The sequence below is a fragment of the Magnolia sinica genome, chromosome 7 (assembly GCF_029962835.1).
Source record: "Magnolia sinica isolate HGM2019 chromosome 7, MsV1, whole genome shotgun sequence".
NCBI lineage: Eukaryota > Viridiplantae > Streptophyta > Magnoliopsida > Magnoliales > Magnoliaceae > Magnolia > Magnolia sinica.
In genome coordinates this window covers 82,626,335-82,646,728 of record NC_080579.1, presented here as the reverse complement: position 1 = coordinate 82,646,728, position 20,394 = coordinate 82,626,335, and the positions used below count along the sequence as shown (strand labels likewise).

Below are 20,394 nucleotides of genomic sequence, written 5' to 3'. Positions count from 1 at the left end.
ATCAATCCCTTTATCTCATAACACAGGCCCCACATCCCATGGGTTAGATACTCGGACGAACCCCCCTCATGGGTCCCAAATCACATGGGTTCCAAATTACACAGGTGGGGCCCGCCTCACAAGAGCCACCTGCCTCACATGGGCCACCCACCCCAGTGTGCCCCTGAATCTCATAGACAACCCCAATCGAGCTCGGTGTGAAAATGCTCATGCATTAATCACCCCTGGTGAGAAGTCTCGAACACGAGACCTCCCGCTCTGATACCACTTTGATGTAAGACAACTAACCACTTGCTCTAAAAGCTCGAACTAATAGAGCGTGGCAAATCAATCCCTTTATCTCATAGCCCATGCCCCACATCCCACAGGTTAGGTACTCGACCGAACCCCCCTCGTGGGCCCCAAATCACACAGATGGGGCCGGCCTCACACCGGCCGCCCACCCCAAGTGTGCCCCTGAATCCCACAGGCCACACCACTCAAGCCCGGTGTGAAAATGCCCCTGCATTACAACGGTTCAAGCTTCACATTACTAACCAGGGAAAAAAAAAATCCCAAGGTTTGTGATATCTCATTAAACTTTGACACAAACCAAGTGCTAGATTCCTCATTAGTCATCAAATGCTCTAATTTAATGATGCTAAAGAGAAGCAAATTGGTTAAGGTGATTTCCCTTGAGAAATAGACAGTTTCTAGGTTAACAATAAGCGTTGGTAATTCCCTTCTCCATTTATTAAGTACTCCTTTTTCACCAGTTATGTACCTTACCTTTTTCTATAGTATAAGCATAGAACACTTTGTTATCTTCCAACTAAGTAGCAATTTTTATAACTATAGTCAATACCTAAAACTCGGTAGCTGAAAGCCAGAACATTCTAAGCATCAACCATGCAAGTGGACAAGGTTTTTTTGTTTTTGAACAATAAAAGATATTATGATTATATTAAACAAACAACTTTTAATCTCTATAGCCTATAATATCACATAGCAACGAAAAATTTAGCCACATGCATCAAATCCTCTAACTGTTCTGAATTACAACCTTGGACACTGGAACTCCCACAACCCAAGCCAATATTTGCCCTTTGATTCGAAACACCAACTCCCCCTCAAAAAAACAATTCTTTTTGGGCCTGTTTGGTACGCGAGCATAGATGGGATTAGGTGGAATGGAATTGCATTTGGTCCCGTGCAAATTCCATCCGGCATTTGGGGAAATGGGAAGGGTTATGATTAGGTGGGATGGAATTGCATTTGGTCCCACGTGGGATTTCCGATGGATTTTGAAATCCACCTCACAGTTTTATCCATGTCTTCCATCCATATACGCCCTTTACACATGACATTCTAGTTATATACGTGTACAAGTGACCGACATCCGTTCTGAATTTGGTTCGTTGATTACAATTCCATGGTCCACCAAACAGGGTTTGCTTAATCCAATGTTTTTCCCATAGCAAGAATTTTATCCCAAACATAGTATTGGATGGCCCAAATACCATGGTATTTCCAGACATGCAATCATTTTGCAATAATGGTGTTAATCCCATCTAATACAATTCCATACCATTTCATCCCACAGACCAAACAGGCCCTTTGTTTTTTGTTTTCTTGAAAGATAACAAGAACTTTCTTTGTAAAAGCACTGAGATAGCGGCATAGCGCCTAGAACCAAAAACAGCATAAGCAACAAATAAAAATAGAGAGAAAAGTACATCATTCCCAACCAACCCTTTCCCACAGCTAGTTCCCTTTGTGCAACCCTAATTACTAGCAATGACCTCTATCCAAAGAACTTCCCTCTCCATTCTGAACCACCACCACCATTTGCCCAAGAAGGCATCATTCATTAACTCCAAAGTGTGAATATTAGCACCACCTTCATTGAAGGGTTTGCACACTTCACCCCACTCCAACAAGTGGAACTTTTTCTTTTTGGCCAAATATCCCCAAAGAAAATCCTGCCTAAGCTTTTCAAGGTGAGCGAGGACCGCTCTCGGGCATCTGAACAACGACATGAGGTAAATGGGAAGATTGGACAAAGCTACTTTAATGAGGATAATCCGCCCTCTAAGAGACAAAACACGCCCTTTCCAACCCACCAATTTCCTCTCGAATCTTTCCACCACTTTATCCCAAATATGTTTGGTTGGCTTTCAATGCAAAGGGGGAGAACCAAATATGATGAAGAGAAAGAACCCGCTTTGCACCCAAACAAGCCGGCTAAATGCCCTATTTCTTCACTATCCAAATGGACTCCAAGCATTTCACCTTTGGCTAAATTTACCTTTTGCCCTGATGCCGCTTCAAAACAATGGAGAATCATGCTAAGATTATCAACCTTCACTTTGTTCGCCTAACAAAAAAGAATCGTATCATCCACGATTGAATATCGGATATTAGGGGTATTGATCATCCCACTTGGTAGCCTTTGAATAAACCCACTTCTTGCCCTTTGGAAAGCATAATGTCCAACACATCAACTATGACGATGAAACGGAACGAAGAGAGCGGGTCACCTTCTCTGATGCCTATCGAGCTTTTGAAATACCCTTTGAGGGAGCCATTCACAAAGAACGAGACTCTAGCCGAACCAATGCATTCCATAACCCATCATCTCCAAACAACCTCACACCTAATTCTACCAAGCATGTAATACCAAAAAAAAAAAAAAAAACAGTCAATATGGTATAAAGCTTCCTCGATATCAAGTTTCCAAACCACCCCTTTTAAACCTTCCATGTATCTTGAATCAATGCATTCGTGAGCAATTAAGAAAGTATCCAATATTTGCCTTCAACAAAAGCACCTTGATGCATGGAAATTACATTACCAAGAACTCGGCAAATTCTTGAAGCAAGGACCTTAGCAAGAATTTTGTAGGGGCCACCAATGAGACTAATCGGCCTAAGATCCCTTAGCCTTTCTGCCCGAAAAATCTTTGGAATAATCACAATAGCGGATGCATCCATTTCCAAAGAAAGGCACATGCTTGCGAAAATCACGTGCATAAAGCTCATCAAAGACTTCTTTGATCCTGTCCAAATACTAGAAAGAAAGCAAGCAAGAAACCATTAGGTCTTGGAGCTTCATCTCTACCTAAAGAGAAAACGGCTTCCTTATTTTCTTCCTCCAGGAAAGGGCGCTCTAGCGAAGACGAGTTGATGTAGGACGAATGGCCTAAACTAGGATGATGCAAATAAATTAATTAATGGATTACCAAAGTAAATCAAAACATAAAATAAATCCAATCTACCACAAATTTAGAGAAATCAAACATTCAATTAAGCTCAAGTTCAAGACCACATCACAATCCCACAAAATAGATCATTTAGGCTATTGATCGGACATGGCCCAATGGAAGATAGAACTTCCTTCTAACATAGGATTTGTTCTAGATTTGAGGATTCACTTGCGCTTTGCTAGGGTTTGAACGGATTAGGAATTGGGTTTGGAAATCAAGAAATTGGGAATTTAGGGTTTTATAAAAGGCTAGGGTTAGGGTTAGAGTTTTATAAAATAGACAAGAAGAGAGAGGATCAATGAGGGGAAGGTCGTTCGGTTGTATGAACGTCGTACGGACAGGTCCATGCAATGTACAAGGACGTCCATACAGTCGTACGAATAGTGTGGTGGGGCTGAGTCGGTTTGGTCGATGAAGAGTTGGGTTGATGTTGTTGTAATTAGGGTTTGCAAAAGAAGAGGAAAAAATATATATTCAATGAAAAAAAGAGGGATTAAGAGAGAAAAGAAAGAAATACCTTGATAGGAATAAGAAATGTAACTTGGAATCACTCCGATGGCTTCACACCAAATTTCATTCATAGGAAGTTTTCTCGCTCGAAGAAGCAATGTAGAGAAATTTCATTCAACATGTCCATCATCTCAAGTCTCAAGTCTCGAACAAGTATATATAAGAAAACCTAAGAAAACCCTAAGTCTAGAACTATTGTTGAACATTTGAATCTATTAACGGTCAAGATCAAAACATAAATCTTCAATAACCTAAAATAAAACTGAAAATAAAGCAGAAATAAAGATGTGTCACACTGCACAAGGATGATCTCTAACGTGCAACAGGTATGTCCACACATCCACACATGATCAACGGCCTAGATGAATGTGGTCAAACGTGTCCATGCCTCAGTAGTGTAGACTAGAGCGTCCGTAGACCTAAACACGGGTCTCCTAACGTATCCAACGGTCTGTATCATCAAATTGATGCGTCCAAAATATCCAACAGCATGGTCTAACGTTTGTAATGGAGGTCAGGCTGGATGACGTCCAAACAATCCAAAGGTGTATCAATCATTTCCAAATAAGCAACCCGCCTGCATCTTCCAAGTGTGGGGTCTTTAAAAATGTACAACCACGCATGTGGGGTCTTTAACGCTGCTAAAAATTCGAATTGGGTCCATTGAGCCCCATGTACTTATCATCCAACCATAATGAAACTGGGTTCGGGGCATCGGCTCTCCTCCTGCTCCGATAAACTCATGTAGGTGCTCGGATGCCCTCATTAACTCCCCTAGGCTGAGAAGAGTCCGCCTCTGGCGAAATAAAAATGCGATAACACTCTAAAAGATCTGAGTCTAGTCTTTGAAGCTCACTCTCGGTGATCCAAGTGCTATCCGACTCTAGCCTGTTTTTCCACTTGACGAAATACTTTTGAAAACCTCCATGTTTGGTGGAAACCACCTGTTCATCCAAGATACATTCTCTCTCTTCTCTTTTTGTAGGTATGGATGGTAAAGGAGGCAAAGAATGAGAAGGTTGGTCTGGCAAGAGGCACAGGTCATGGAATGGATCGGGAGCACCACTATCTGGATCAATGTGAGGGTCGAGAGAAGGGCTAGTGGGTGCAAGTGTTGAACCTTTAAATGATAAATGATCTTCCACATTGAATGTAGAACTAATGCCCATATCAGATAGAAGATCTACAACATACACATTGGAACCCAATCTTTTCAATATCTTATAAGGTCTGGCACTACAAGCTTGTAATTTCTTTGCGGCCCTTGCGGAAACCATTTTGGCCTTATTCGAACAATCACATAATCTCTTACCCGGAATTCCTTAAACTTGCGATGAGAATCAGCAAATATTTTATACTTTTCATTGCTCACGGGAATCCGTTTTTTAATTTCATTATGCAAATCATGAATATGATGCATATGTATCTACAAACTCTGATGGCCTATGGGGGACTGACATGGGAATGAGATCTATAGGCTTCCTAGGTGTAACCATGAACTACTTCAAAAGAACTCATGCCTATCGACCTATTAACTGAACTGTTATGAGCAAACTCCGCAACTGATAAAACCAAATCCAAGTTCCTAATATTGTCACCCAGTGGACATCGCAACAAGTTACCTAAGCTTCGATTGATCACCATTTGACCGTCAGTTTGAGGGTGGTATGCCATCGAGAACTGGAGTCCCGTACGCATCATATGCCAAAGTGTCTTTCAAAAATAGCCCATGAACCTCACATCTCTATCAAACAATGGTCTTCAGCAAACCATGCAAGCGAACCACATCTCCAAAGAAAAGCTTGGCAATTTTGGAGGCATCAGATTTTTTGGAATATGGAAAAAAAAAATAGGCCATTTTCGAAAAACAGTCGACCACCACAAAAATGGAATCGTGCTTTATGCTCGTCTTGAGTAGCCCAAGCATGAAATTCATACTAATATCTTACCAAGGAGCATATGGTACTGGCAAAGGAGTATATAACTCGGTATTTTGCCTTTCTGTTTTGCAAGTTAACAAGTGCTACATTGCCCAATAATTTTGTCAACATCTCACTTGAGACTGGGCCAATAAAATCTATCCTTAACAAAGGGCAATAGTCTTGTCTCTACCAAAATGACCAGCTACTCCGACATGAAGCTCCCAAACTAGAAAATCCTATAGGGAGGTACGGTGAATGCAGAGTTTGTCACCTTTAAATAAGAACTCATCAATCAAAACAAATCCACTACCACTCCTCAACTAGTCACCAAAAGTGACGTGTACATCTTCCCAAAATCTGCGCAAAATCTGCACACAGAATATTCTCCTTTCAATTGATCGAACCCAATGACTTCCACGCTCATATATTGAATTAACACCACTCTACAGCTAAGGGCATTGGCAAATTTGTTCTCGACCCCGGCTTTGTGTTTCAAAGAAAAGTATACTATTGGAGAAACTCAACCCACTTGACATACCTTGGGTTTAATTTCTTTTGGGATTTGAGGTATGGCAAAGCGACATGGTCAAAAAACTAGACGAACTCTTGTGGTAGTAGGTAACATCGCCAATGCCACAAGGATTGTACTACCGCGTAGAATTCCTTATCATAAGTAGAGTACCGTTGTTTCGCCTCATTCAACTTCTCATTAAAATAGACAACAAGATGCCCTTCCTGGCTAAGCACTCCATCTATACCTATACCAAATGCGTCACACGCAACCTCGAAGACTTTAGAAAAGTCGGGAAGGTGCATGACAGGAGCTAATCTCCTTGAACGCTTTAGAGGTAGTAGTATTAGTCAATTTGAACTCTCCCTTTCTAATGCAATCTGAGTTCTGAGCCATAATGGAACTAAAGCCTCAAATGAGCCGCCTATAAAAGTAGTTAAGTCGTGTAAGCTACACACCTCATGAATGTTTTGCGATTTGTGCCCAACTTACTATAGCATCAACTTTCTCGGGATCTGTAGACATGCCATTAGATGAAACAATGAACCCCAAGAAGATAACTTTTTCAAACATTAAAGAACACTTCTTCAGGTTGGCATATAACTTGTCATTTCTAAGGACCCCACAAACTTGCCTCAAATGGTGGTGTTGTTCCTTGGAGGTACTATAAATGAGGATGTCATCGAAATATACCACCAGGAACTTACCCATAAAGGGCCTCAACACCTGGATCATCACTCTCATGAACGTACTCGGAGTGTTAGTCAAGCCAAAAGGCATGACCAACCACTCATATAGCCCATCATTTGTCTTAAAGGTTGTCTTCTATTCATCTCATGGGCGAATACATATTTGATGATACCTACTTTTGAGGTCAATTTTAGAGAAGATTGTGGTATTGGCCATCGTATCCAACATGTCGTTGAGACAATATAGGAAACCGATACTTAACCTTGATCTTGTTGATGGCATAACTGTCCACGCACATGCGCCACATGCCATCTTTCTTAAGTGTGGGGAGGGTTGATGATGTAGGATGAGTGAAACTAGCCTAGGATGAATGATGTGAGATCAAACTACGTATCAATTTAAGTGCTCAACAAGTAAAATCAAGCACATCCACATTATAAGTAATGAAAATTCATATTAACCACTCAATGGACCTAGGTTATCACATACACGGTGCATGAAAGTATATAATATCACAAGAGTGGCCCGCTTGGAAGTTGGGACTTCCAATCTAGCATGGGTAGGGCACCATTCACATGAAGAAACAATGGCACCATAAAAATCAGATTTTTTTAAGGGGGTTTTGGGAATCGGGAATCGAGATTTGGGGATTTTAGGAATTAGGGACTTGGGGATTTAGGGACTTAGGGTTTTAGGAAATTGGGGATTACGGTTTTAGGTTTAAGATTGATGATAGGGTTAGCAAAAGGCTATAGAGGATGATGTAAGGAGAAAGAAGATGTAAAAAACGAAGGGATAGGGTTGTCCATATAGACGTAAAGTTGGTCCGTACAGACGCATGTACGGATGTGTGTGTGGGTTCGATGGATGGTTGGGTTTTGATGGGGAAAGGTTTTAAAAAAAAAAAAAAAAAAATGGATGTGGGATGAAAGGATTTTGGTTTTAGAGGAGTTGTAGAAAAAGGAAGAAGAAAAGTGAAGAGAGTTATGTACCTTGTTGGAGAAGAGAGAGGAAGAAGAGAACTTTGGAGGAGTCTACCACCAAGCAATCTTCTAGCGCTTCCACAATCCAATTAGAAGGGAGGGTTTTCTCACAAATCCTAAAGGAAGATGAAGAAAGGCTTTTCTCAAGATAGGCAAGTCTTTTGTTTTCTTTTACTCCAAAAACCATTAGGGTTGGGCATCCCCCCCCCCCCAAATAAATAAATAAATAAATAATTAATTAATTAATTATAAAATTGCCATCCACTTAAGCGTTATGGTCCATAATCCAAAATAAGCACACTAAAACACCTAAGTGCAATCTCAACCGTCTAATAAACCTTAAAATAACAATAAAAGAGAGAGAGAGAGAGAGCAGCAATATCAGGGTCCAAGTGGCCCAGCCCAAATTTATAAGATCTGGCAGCCTGATGGCCCGATCAACAAGATCCAACGGTCGGATTGACATGAAAATAAAAACCTATGGCTAAACATGTCTCCTAAGTAGCCCACATGCATCATCCCAATGTGGGGTCTTCCTAATGCATGTCCAATGCATGTGGAGTCTTCAAAGTGGTCCGACGAGCCCCATCTGGATCTCGTCTCTCATCCACAAAGAGGGTTGCGTTGATGTTGGTAGTTACCTCCGCCTCTAGTATACTCAAGTAGGTTCTCTGATGTCCCCCTCAGTTGGCATGGCACACGATCTCAAACTTTCCTGAGTGAACCATTTCCTAAGAAGTGCGTCAACTTGCTTCTTCAATTCTGCATGCTTTGCGGAGTTCATTTGGTAGTGGGGGAGGTTTGGTAAAGTCGACTTGATGACTAAATCGATAGCATGTTGAATGTCCAGCATGGGTGGAAGCTCATTCTGTAGATCCTCTGGAAAAACATCATGGAACTCCTCCAATACCGGAATCACCTCTGGAGGCAACTCTACGCTAATCTCAAAAATAACCTTTGTTGCCACGACCCACAAGCGAGTACACCATCGAATAAACTGTAGCCTGTCTTTCAAACTCTCTGTCATTTATTATGTGAAGAAATTTAGGTTAAAGCTTCTTCACTTCTTTTGAATCACCCTTGTTTATATCCTCGTTTTCCGAGGTGCTTTTGGGCTGGAGAGGATTTAACATGATCCTCTTACCTTTGTAAATAAAAGAACACGTATTCGAACGGCCAAATAGTGTCACATCATGATCGTATAGACAATATCTACCTAGAATGATGTGGCCTACATACATAAGCAAAACATCACACCGCAGCGTGTCTTTGTAGGAAGAAAACTGAATGGGAACAAGACACCATTGAGAAATCAATATCGAGGACGCATCAACCCATGAAACTTAATAGGATTAAGAGTGAGGGATGAGCTTCAAACCCAAACGAGATACAGTGCTAGCGGAGACCACATTGGTGCAACTGTCACTATCAATTATTACTTTACAGTTTTTATCTTCACACTCAGTGTAAGTTGGAAAATTGAATTCCGACACCAATCATCACTTTCTTTGGCTTGGGCCAAGGCGCATCTAACAATTGTAAGTGGCGCGGCCTCAACTTCTTCAGCTTCTTCATCACTGGCACCAACTTCAGGCCCATGGAGTTCTTCTTCATAATCGCCTTGGTCATCCCCCATCCAAATCATCAATCACGGAGGCCTTATTTCGCTCTTTTGGTGTGCAAAATGGTCGTAACCTTGACAGTCTTAACATCGCGCTTGCTCACCTCCCCTCAAGTTGGTACTAGCTAAACCTTTACCCTTCAAATCCCGATTGTTGGACGAAGTGTGAGTAGAGACTTTAGAATGACTCCCAAAATCATGCTCAACTCTCAGGGGAGTGGCCTTGACATTGGAATCGCGTGAGTCGAATCACCTCACGAATTGCGGTTTTAGATACCGCTCAAGTTCTTGCACCACTTGATATGCATGCTTTAAGGTGATGATGTCATGAGGAATAAGATCACACTGAAGCTTGGGTTGGAGGCCCATTCTAAAGCGAGAAAGGGTCACTAACGGGTCCTCCCTGATGTTAAATTGCATCATATACTCATAAAATTTTGCAATGTAATCAACCGCAGGCATAGATCCCTAACAGAAGGATTGCCACTAATCCACCAACATCTGGCGATAAGAGGAGAAGACACTTTTCCTTTAAGAGTTTTTTCATCTCAATCCATTGTGAGATTAGATCTTTACCAAATCTCTCAATCTTCCGCTTAACATTCGCCCAAAACAGTTTGGCTTGACCCATCAACTTCATCTTGGCGAACCTCAACTGACGGATACCAGACATATCGTACCACTCAAAATAACGATCCATGTCTGCACGTCAGTCAAGGAATGCCTTTGGATCCAAGCGACCGGCATAACTAGGCACTTCAATCTTTACATCCTGCATCACTCGCTCATCGGCATCAGGGTGCATTTGGTACTCTCCAAGGGGCGGTTAGGTACACCGCCCACCACAGCCAACATCTCAGCCACGTCCTCCACCTTGACCTCCTGCTTGGAATTGGTCATCTTCCAAATTTTTACAGTCTGCAAGGAGGGAAGTCTCCAACTCGGTCATACGAGTATTGGTCTTATTCCAGAAGGCTGCCAGTTGGTTACTGGTGGTTCTACTTGGGCCTCAATGGCCACGAGACGATTATTGATGGCATTGATAGCCAAGGCAAGCTATTCTGAATTCACTGTGGGGTGTAAACGAAAACCATGCCTATTATGGGTGGGCATAAACTAGGCACACTAACTGGGAGGGACTGACAACTAAATTTCCTAAACGCAATGTGATGAATATGGAAAAAGTTGTTAGCACAAAACGAAGCAATATGAAAACCCTACACTTAAATGCAATATGGAAAAACCTATGGCTAAACATGTCTCCTAAGTAGCCCACATGCATTTGATAACAATGGGAGCCACTAATGAGGGTACTCTGTCTTGTTGAAACCGATGAAGCACCTACCATTGGCTTCCTCTATGATGCCATGGATAAGGCGAAATTGGCAATTCAACGTGATTGTAGAAGCCGGGAGTCTTATTGGAAGATGATCGACAAGAGATGAACAACGCAACTCCATCACGATCTTCATGCAGCAGGTTACTACCTAAATCTTAGGTACAGATATGCCCAATCATTTGTTGCGGATAATGAAGTTCGTGTTGGGTTAAAGAATGTGATAAAGAGATTAGAGCCAAACTTAAATATGCAAATAAAGGCGTTAAATGAATTAGATAAATTTGAAGATCACCTAGGTAGCTTTGGAGATGCTCTTGCACAGCATGCAGTATCTAGGTTGCAACCGGCCGAATGGTGGATGAATTTCGGAGAGAGTACGAAGACTCTCCAAAAAATTACAATAAAAGTTTTGAGCCAGGCAACATCATCTTCTAGCTGCGAAAGGAATTGGAGTTGTTTTGCAGTTATTCATTCAAAGAATATAAATAGATTGCAGAAAAGGACATTGATAGACTTGTCTTCATGCACTAGAGGCTAAGAATGTGATGACATCATAGGAGCATTACAAGCGCCGATGACACGTATTGTCCAATAAACTTGGACAATATTTATAATGAGGATGACCCACTTTACCATGGTTGGAAACAAAGGAAAAGCAGATTGAGGAGGATAGTAAAGAATTGGAAATTAATGACCCACTAATAAACACAGCGCAACTAGAGAGTCGTGCAGCTGTGTTGGACCCAGAAAAGAGGGGTAGCTTTCATGCAAAGTACGACTCAAGATCAACGGAAGAGCACGAGCAGTAGTAGCAGCCCGACCGAGTTGGATGATGGTGATGACGCCTTTGGTGCTGGCACTATTAGTGTTGCTCAGCACACCATACAGTCGTCTAAAGATCGCGAGGCCGATGAACATCGACAAGGTAGTACACGAGGTCGGACTTATTAGTGTGTTGAGTCACGATACAGCCAGCAAGAGGAGGGTGGGTCTAGTGGTGCAACAGGTCCGGGAGGTCCGGAACATCAGCAGGCCCATGCTCCTGGGCATTGTGATGGATATTTTTATGGCCAATCGGATTATGGTTATAGTTATACTAAGCCTGTTCCATCACATTCATGTTGAAGTAGTCTTGCCGATCCATATCCATATGATTATAAATATCCATATCCAAATCCAAGTTACTCATCACAGACACACTCAATCTCAAGATTCTCAACAACCTAAGTACAGGCACCAATATGTCTATTCGATGGGCACTAGTGGATATCCTTACTCGGGGTCAAAGTCATTGCCTAGTCAGAATCAGTCATCCCCTGGTTCCATTGACCTGGTATTTCCTTCTAGCACTGGATATTATGGATATGCGGCACCTCCACCTATTGGATAGTCGTAGCCTGATGATGACAACGACGATGATGTGGAGGTCGAGCAACCACAAAAAAGCAAATTTTCATTTTGATGGTGACTTGTGAATTTTATTATGGTAATTGTAAGTATATATTTGTATTAAGGTAAGTATTGTTATATACTCATTAGTCCATTACCCACACATTCACCAAGCAAGCACACACTTAACACTGCTAAACTTGTATTTAAAATAACTCCCCTGACAACCAATCAAGTAATCCTTAATCAAGTTGCAAGGGACTATATCAGACACTACTATTTTTATTTTTTTTTATTCTTGACTTGAGGATAACAGGACAGGAATCATATCCACAGGATAGGAGGAGAAGTCTCTGACATGTTGAAGAATGAAGACTTTAACATAAAATGAACATATTATAATTTATACAAGTCTAGACTCTAGATACATCACTCCTCAGGTATGTAAATAACTTAATATAAAATAAATTATGAAAAATGATCGCAAACACCTACACATGTAAGATATTTTGATATTACATTCATTCTAATATATCTATCATTGATATTAGATAGTTAGAAAATTAAATATATGAGTTTTGCAATCAAATCCTTGTCTGGTTTATAAATTCATCAGACAATCCGATACAACTTCTCACCAAAGATTGGACCGTTACATCACTATAAACATGTTCCAAGTTAAAAATGAATGCATATTTGGAATATTTAGAATATTCTGGATTTAATAGATATCTTTCCATCATTTTTTTATTTTATTTAAAAAAAAAAAAAAATTGCACCGTTACACACCCTGTATCGGCCGTTACGGCCCCCTATCAGCCGATACAGGGCGTATCCGTATCGATAACGATGGGCACCATTACGCCCACTAATACCTCAACGAAACACCTTGATGTGAAGCCACCTCCACTCGGAATATCTACCAACTGATGCTTACTCACCCCAGAAGAAAAAGCTTTCAAGCTACTGGTTAATTTCCCCCCATAAGATTTCTCCGTTGAAAACATGGTGACATTGAAGTCAACGCCTACACACCACAGTCCCCCGAACTTCTGACACACTTCCAAAAGCTCCTCCCAATCACCTAGCTGGCACATCTGGGCAATAGACCACAGACATCATCCATCGAAATCCATCTGAAGCACTAATCAAGACCACAGAAACACTGAAAACCCCTACAAACTCCACTTCCTTCGACCACAGCGCCGAATCCCATGCTATCAGAATCCCCCGACACTGCCAGAGGCATTCAAACAGCACCAGTCATTAACCTTCACACCATAGATAGAATCCATAAGCCTACAGTCAATCGATAAAAGTTTGGTTTCTTGTGCGTGCGTGATCTGAAGCAACTATCCCTAACCTAACTTCTCATTCAACCACACCCAAAACCCCTTATATTCCAAGGAGAGGATCTTCATTTGGGAATCGAACAACCTCAGAATCCCTTCCACTGACAAGCCACAATCCCCCTTGAACCTACCAGAACATTGAGGTCCAAGCTAGCCAACTCTCTTCTACCCTTCGAAGATTGTCACGACTTTCTTAGCGATACTGAGGCTTGCATCAATCTACCCTGCTCCTCGATAATTTGGAAGAGAGCATAGTAGTATGTCCCTATCTTCGAAAGTCATGCCCAACTACCTGCCCATGTGACAGAGGGCTTCTTTGATCCAAATATGGGTTTTTTCCTGCCCGTTTCAGCACCCAATAAAATGACTTAACCGAGAAACAACCATTCTTTTCTTGAATCCAACTCTCTTTCCTGGATCTATCCCGCACATTTCTAATTTTTCCTGCAACTGAATAATTCTTCTATTTCCTCATCCACAACGTTCCCTTTGAATCTTGGCATCGACAAGCAACCTCCTCCCTCCCTAATGAAGCACAATGAGATGTATTTGTTTTTATTGGTGTAATGCCATATGCTCTACTGAACTCCTCACAAAGCAGATTCCTGCCAATCCACGGGTCTTCCCAAAATTTGATGCATGCCCCATCACCAACTTTGTATGATACCCCTTTTAAACATTTGTACAACAAAGGATGTATGCATACATATCTTTGTGAAAGAAGTAATGAGATGAACAGAGAGTACACAATCACAATATAATGACCAATCAGTTACAAAAACACTGGATCTCATTCCAATGAAAAGAGGGGGGAAATAGTAGCAACTTGTTAAAGAAGTAACCAGTGCGAACCAACCAGATACCTTATAGGAAGAAGAATATTCACCCTTCATACTAAGACCTTTATAAAATGAAATAACATCTCAGTAACAGCAGAAACCCAGGATTTTTAAATCATTATTAGGATACTTCGATAAGTAGATCTCAAAGAGGACAGTTCTCAGGAGCTATATGTATCAAAGAAATTCAAGACAAAAAATACAACATGTCAATCACATAGAGTATGTTAAAATAATAATAATAATAATAACAGTAAAAACCCAGCAATAGAAGAGAACTATCTATTCAAATATTAGCAAAATGAATGCCTTCCAATACATAAATACATGCATAAATAAATAGCAAGAAAAAAGGTCGAAGGAAAGAAATTTTCATTTTGCAGACCTTCTGTTTCAGCCTCCGAAGTACAAAAGGTCGAAGGACTTGGTGAAGACGGTTTATAATCAAAAGATTCTCCTCCTCAGATAGTAAAGCCTATACAATGATGAGCACCACCAATAATATAAGAATCTTACAAATTGTTTTAATTTCAGGCCAGAAAGAAGGACACTGCATTTACACAGCAACAAACATGAAAAGGTCACAAAGCTTACCTCATCTGGTGAATTATCACCACCATTCTCAAAAGGTTTGCTGAACCACTGAGAGAAATCTTCCGACGAATTGAATATGTTCGGCAATAAGAAGTTAAGTAGCGCCCACAGTTCCTCAATATTGTTCTAAAAAACAAACAGATTGTTATATCCACTTCTTTTGAAGAGTAATGGAATTTATCAAAAAAGAGGAAAACAGCAGAAACAAGAAAAACTGAAAGGAAAGGGGGGGGGGGGGGGGGAAGTAGAAAAAACAACCCCGACCAATAGACAGATTGCTATATATCCACTAGCCAGCATTTAGTAAGAACTTCAAGGAATGACTAGAGAGCAAGTTAGATCGGACCAATAGAGAATGCAAAAACTAGAACAAAATAAAGCAAAGACAGAAGAAATTAAAAAATATGAGCAGATCATTCAGTGGGGGTCCACTCAACATGCCCTGAACCTAAAGATGGGCTAGTGCACTCATTGGGCAGGGCAAGGATAATCTGGACCTTCAGACATGTCTTTCCAACTATCCTTTTTTTCTCACAAATATGTGGCCCACATGATGAGTGGACCAGCCAATTTCTGGATCATATTAGCAGTCCATCCAACCTGATGAATTGCCTGGATCTTGCTTGTGTGCCAAATTGGCAAGTGCTAGGGAAGAGGGGCACTCGAGGTTGTTCATCAGGTAAGATACACCGTAAACATGCCTGACAAAAAAGAAAAATCAGGCTGTCACACTCATCGGGTAATCTGGACCATTGGACATTTTCTATCATCCATATTTCTCTGCACATGTGACCCACCTTATGAGATGGTCAGAAGCTAGAACAAACTGCCTCATCAAACATCAAATACAATTGGCAACAGAATTGCAAGAGCATTCTCATTCACCTGTAGAGGTGTTCCAGTCAGCAGCAAACGATGAGAGCTCTGATAATGCTTTAAATCTGAATTCAACTTGCAAGATGCGTTCTTTATTCGATGGCCTTCATCAATTATAATATAATGCCAATGAATCTTGCTTAGTCTTGGTCTATCATTTTTGTTCATTAAGTATTCATATGTTGTCAGAAGGACGTTGAATTTCTGATGAACGATCTTTTCTCTGCACAACAAATGACGGTTTTAAATAAATGATTCAAATTCACTGACAAAGTGATCAATTAAAGAAATTTCAAATTAATATGCCAATACCTATATAGCCGACGCCTCTCTTCGGGAGGACCAAAATATACAATTTTGATCATGCTCGGGGCCCAAAAGCTGATTTCAGATTCCCACCCCGCTAGAACAGATGATGGCACTACCACCAAAAATGGTCCTTTATCATTTTTTGATTCCATTAGGTAACACATTAGAGAAATAACCTGCAAAAAATACAGGATATCAGATGCATCCCTTCACAGAGAAATCCTAATGCTACAAAGAACAATCAAAACCATGAGAGTACAGCAATTTCATATGCATGACAATACCTGAACAGTTTTACCAAGGCCCATTTCGTCTGCCAGAATCCCATTCAAGTGATTATTGTATAACGAAACCAACCATCGCAGACCATTCATTTGGTACCTATGAATTGAAAACACAAAATATATAAGCTTCAAATGTGACTTAGAAGGCTGCATCTGTTTTGCCTATCCACAAAACTTTTAGGCATAAACCATCAGATGAAACAAATTATCCTGCAGGAGGGAAAGCAGAAATGGGAAACAAATTTATCGAAACTAGACTTACTCCCTTAATTTTCCACCCTCAAGAGAAGCTGGCTGCTCACTTATGCTCTCTTTTACACTGCAGATTCAGAAAACAACAATCACTGTGTAAAATTCCCAGTGGCAACAATCAAATAATTAACGGATGATTAAAAACAGAAAACAAGTAATACTTAACAGTATTTCAAATTTCAAACGGAACAAGTTCTTGAGAATTTTTTCAGGGAAAAAAAAAAATGGAAAAGAGAAAAATGATATGCCCTAGACCAATAAATCCATTACTGAAACTTCGAATTTCAAGTGTTGTCCATTAACAAGCAAGAACCAACATATAACATGCAGCGCTTCATCTTAACCAAATGGCCAGGCCAATATAAAGATGTGTCATCAATACCTATGAGCCATTAGATAGTACTTCTCATTGCTTTCCAAGTAATGCTGCAAAAGAAAACTTAAAAAAATCAGAGAGCAAAGCAATGACAACTATAGAAATTGCACAAAGAGTTAATACGTGCCTGTGCTTGGTCACCATCATCTTCATTATCCGCAATGATCTCACTGTTCTCAAGAAAATTGGTAGCTCGGTTATCATCCATTTCCATCTCAAACTGCCTCGCCATGACCTTTGCCTCCTGTAGCTTTGAACCCAGCTTCTGAAGATATTTTTCGGTCTCCTTGAGGAGCTGCTTTACACGATCTGATTTTGCATCCTACACAGTAATGGATGTATCAATATAAAATAAGATGAAATATCATCCTACCTTAAATACCCATAAAATAGGAATTTGGATGTGACCTGAACCATCCGAAGGTATCCCTCCACATCATTGATCTTTAATAGGTTAATCTTCTCACGCTGGATTCTGTCGGCCTTCTCTCTCTGTGTCTTTTCTTTCCTTTTATGGAACTCCTTTACATATCTATTGAAACCCTTCCAGCGTTCTCTCTTAACCTTGAAGCAGTCCTCCAGCCTTTCCCTAAAAAATCAATGCATGAAAAGCCATGACATATGGTAATCATGTTTCGCGACATGCTAGAGGAAATAAATTTGGGCATGTCTGAAAATCCCTTGCAAAGTAGGACTTGGAAACACACATTTTTTCAGTCTGCTATATTTCTGCATCACCCAAATGGAATGTGGAATAGAAAATCATCTCTGGCAAAACAATTGGAGTCCACTTGCAATTTGAGTACATTCAAATGCATTGTTAACTAAAATTCCAAATGATACAAAAAGGTCCAAAAGGGCAATATCAGCATAGAAACATTCCCACAGTCAAATACTTTCTGAACAAATTATTTCAGAAGATCCATATTTTTAACACTGAAAACAGCATGCAGTAAGTGATAAAAATAAATAAAAAATAAAAATAAAAATAAAAGCCCATGACAATACCCACTTGTGAGCTTCTATTTCACTGAAGAACTCCTTCTGCCTCTCACGAATCCGCTTCTGGCGCTCTTCCTTCATTTTCTGTTCAAGTCTTTCAAGCTGTTTCATCCGCCTTCCATGTCTATGTTTCTTGATTGATTTCAAACGCTCCATGTCAGGTGTGATGGGTTTGAAGAAATCATGCAGAAAATCACTGTTCAAGCAACACAGGGTATCAAAAAAGGGGAAGAACATTGTAGAGGATACCACTAATATATTAAATTATAGACCACAGTTGCACTGCTAGCAACCTACAAGAAAAGCAATCTCATAATAAGATGTCACAAGAAAATAAAGATAATAAATATTAAAATATTAAATACCTTCGTAAACGGCGTTGAACCCGAAGCAATTGAAGCTTTTTCAGCTCAATGACACTTCTTGTTCTAATTGAAATATCTTCACACGAACTTACATTTTCCTGCAAAATGAATATTAGCTTTTATCCTATCAATTATAATGATCAGCAAGAATTTAGAACAAAGTGATGCATGTTCTCCCATTTTCAGATGATATTGTTAATATAAAGATAGCCAAAGAAATATGAAAGAACATTAGGAACCTCTTAACAAGACAAATGATATTTTAATATAAAGCTGGCCAAACCAGGCCATTCTTAAAACTTGACCGCCAGTAGGTCAAAATGTTGGCGTATTTTTCTTTCTAACAACATTACTTGAACTTCAAAGGATTACAATAACCTTAAGTTCAAAACATTGACCTAATTTTTAGAATTAAATTAAAAGATATTATTCATTTCAAGTTTCTAATTAGTTAATGTGGTGATGACCGAACTGATTAGAGGTAAGGACTTCGTGACTCAAGTAAGCTAAAAATAGATGTACACAATGTTTTCCTTATTGTTATCACGTAATGTATCGCACCCTTGGGATACGGATGCATATCGGTTATCGCATGGGATATATTGGTTGTATCGCATAATGTATCGTTGTTGTTGGGAAACATGGGGAAACATTGGGATATTGATCGAATTTTTCAATGAAACTTCAAGGATTGTTAAAAAAGGCATTAATACACACTTAGAAACCAAAGCATCACAAAAAAACAAGTGCACGTAATAGGTTTCCTTTGTATGGGGTCCTAATCCATACACCATCTGATTGAACTGATGTAAGTATATTCAAAGTCTATCATGTAATTTATAAATGTAAGAAGACATGTATGGAAACACAAGCAATATATTCAAAAGCAAAAGAAGTAGAAAACTAAAAATTTGCCTATGAATAATGGTTGTGGCTATGACTCAAACCCACATAGAGCTACGTGGTGGTTCAAAATTATCATCTCAATCTCGACGGGGTTGGGCATAGTACCGATGCTCGACAAACAAACAATATTATGCGCAGGTCATAGTAGAATGATACCAATGAAGATATCCTCTAACATAATGTTGGTACTCATCCTCTCCAATTTAAGAATATTTAGGAAAATTCCGCAAACCCATCCATCTTTACCAAAATTAGAGTGTATGTGATGATGATTTCACCAAATATTTGTGGATACTCTTAAATGGGGGCCATTTGACCATTGATCAAAGTGGAATTTTGAAAAAAAATTAATTAATTTTTAATTATTTTTAATTAAAAAATATTTTTCCTAAAAAATCCCAAATTACCAAGAATTACTAAATCAGGTTACATACATGTTTGATTTTGTATTTGGACACAAAGATTGCAACTGATTTGCGAGAAATTGAACAAAATTTATCATCCTCAATTTTCCACAACTCAGGTCATCTCCCCCAAAACTCAAAATTGAAGCTCTAAATCCATGATTTTAACCTCTCAAGAGAGAGAGAGAGAGAGAGAGAGAGAGAGAGAGAATGTTACAAGTTTAAGGTGTGAGTCCCAAATGAGGGAAGCTACTTTATTTATAGATCGATAACATTTCTACTAGATTGCGCCACATGGAACTCATTTAACTAACTAGGAATCCTCCATACATCAATAGATTTTCTTGAGGCTTGTAATGTTCTACACATTTATAGAGTCTTCTGGGTTCTAGTAGATTTCTCCAGTTACTTCTGAACCCTTTTTATACTTACAAGCCTCACCTATTATGAACAAATGTGCCAAAATGGCCATTGTGTAGAGAAATGCTCAAAAAGCCCTATATGTAAGCATGTGTCAAGAAGTACATGTGGGATTAGCGGATTAAAAAAACTCATAAAGTATATGTGGGTTTTCTTGATGTTATGCATGTTAACAAGCTTATCTTTAACAAGACGATCAATAAACA

At 39.8% G+C, this 20,394-nt stretch overlaps 1 protein-coding gene across 6 annotated transcripts in view; it reads right to left on the bottom strand.

Annotated features, from left to right (window-relative positions):
- Positions 1–20,394, bottom strand: part of LOC131251550 (chromatin structure-remodeling complex protein SYD-like) — a 78,606-nt gene that overhangs the window by 30,615 nt on the left and 27,597 nt on the right. For all 6 annotated transcript variants that reach the window (XM_058252311.1, XM_058252310.1, XM_058252307.1 and 3 more), the window contains exons 9-19: positions 18,459–18,556; positions 18,104–18,289; positions 17,500–17,680; positions 17,219–17,413; positions 17,098–17,141; positions 16,726–16,782; positions 16,464–16,560; positions 16,183–16,355; positions 15,880–16,093; positions 14,995–15,120; positions 14,786–14,875 (exon numbers count right to left, since the gene is read on the bottom strand). In XM_058252311.1, the coding sequence (XP_058108294.1) occupies positions 14,786–14,875; positions 14,995–15,120; positions 15,880–16,093; positions 16,183–16,355; positions 16,464–16,560; positions 16,726–16,782; positions 17,098–17,141; positions 17,219–17,413; positions 17,500–17,680; positions 18,104–18,289; positions 18,459–18,556 (1,461 nt within the window). The remainder of the gene's footprint in view (positions 1–14,785; positions 14,876–14,994; positions 15,121–15,879; positions 16,094–16,182; positions 16,356–16,463; positions 16,561–16,725; positions 16,783–17,097; positions 17,142–17,218; positions 17,414–17,499; positions 17,681–18,103; positions 18,290–18,458; positions 18,557–20,394) is intronic.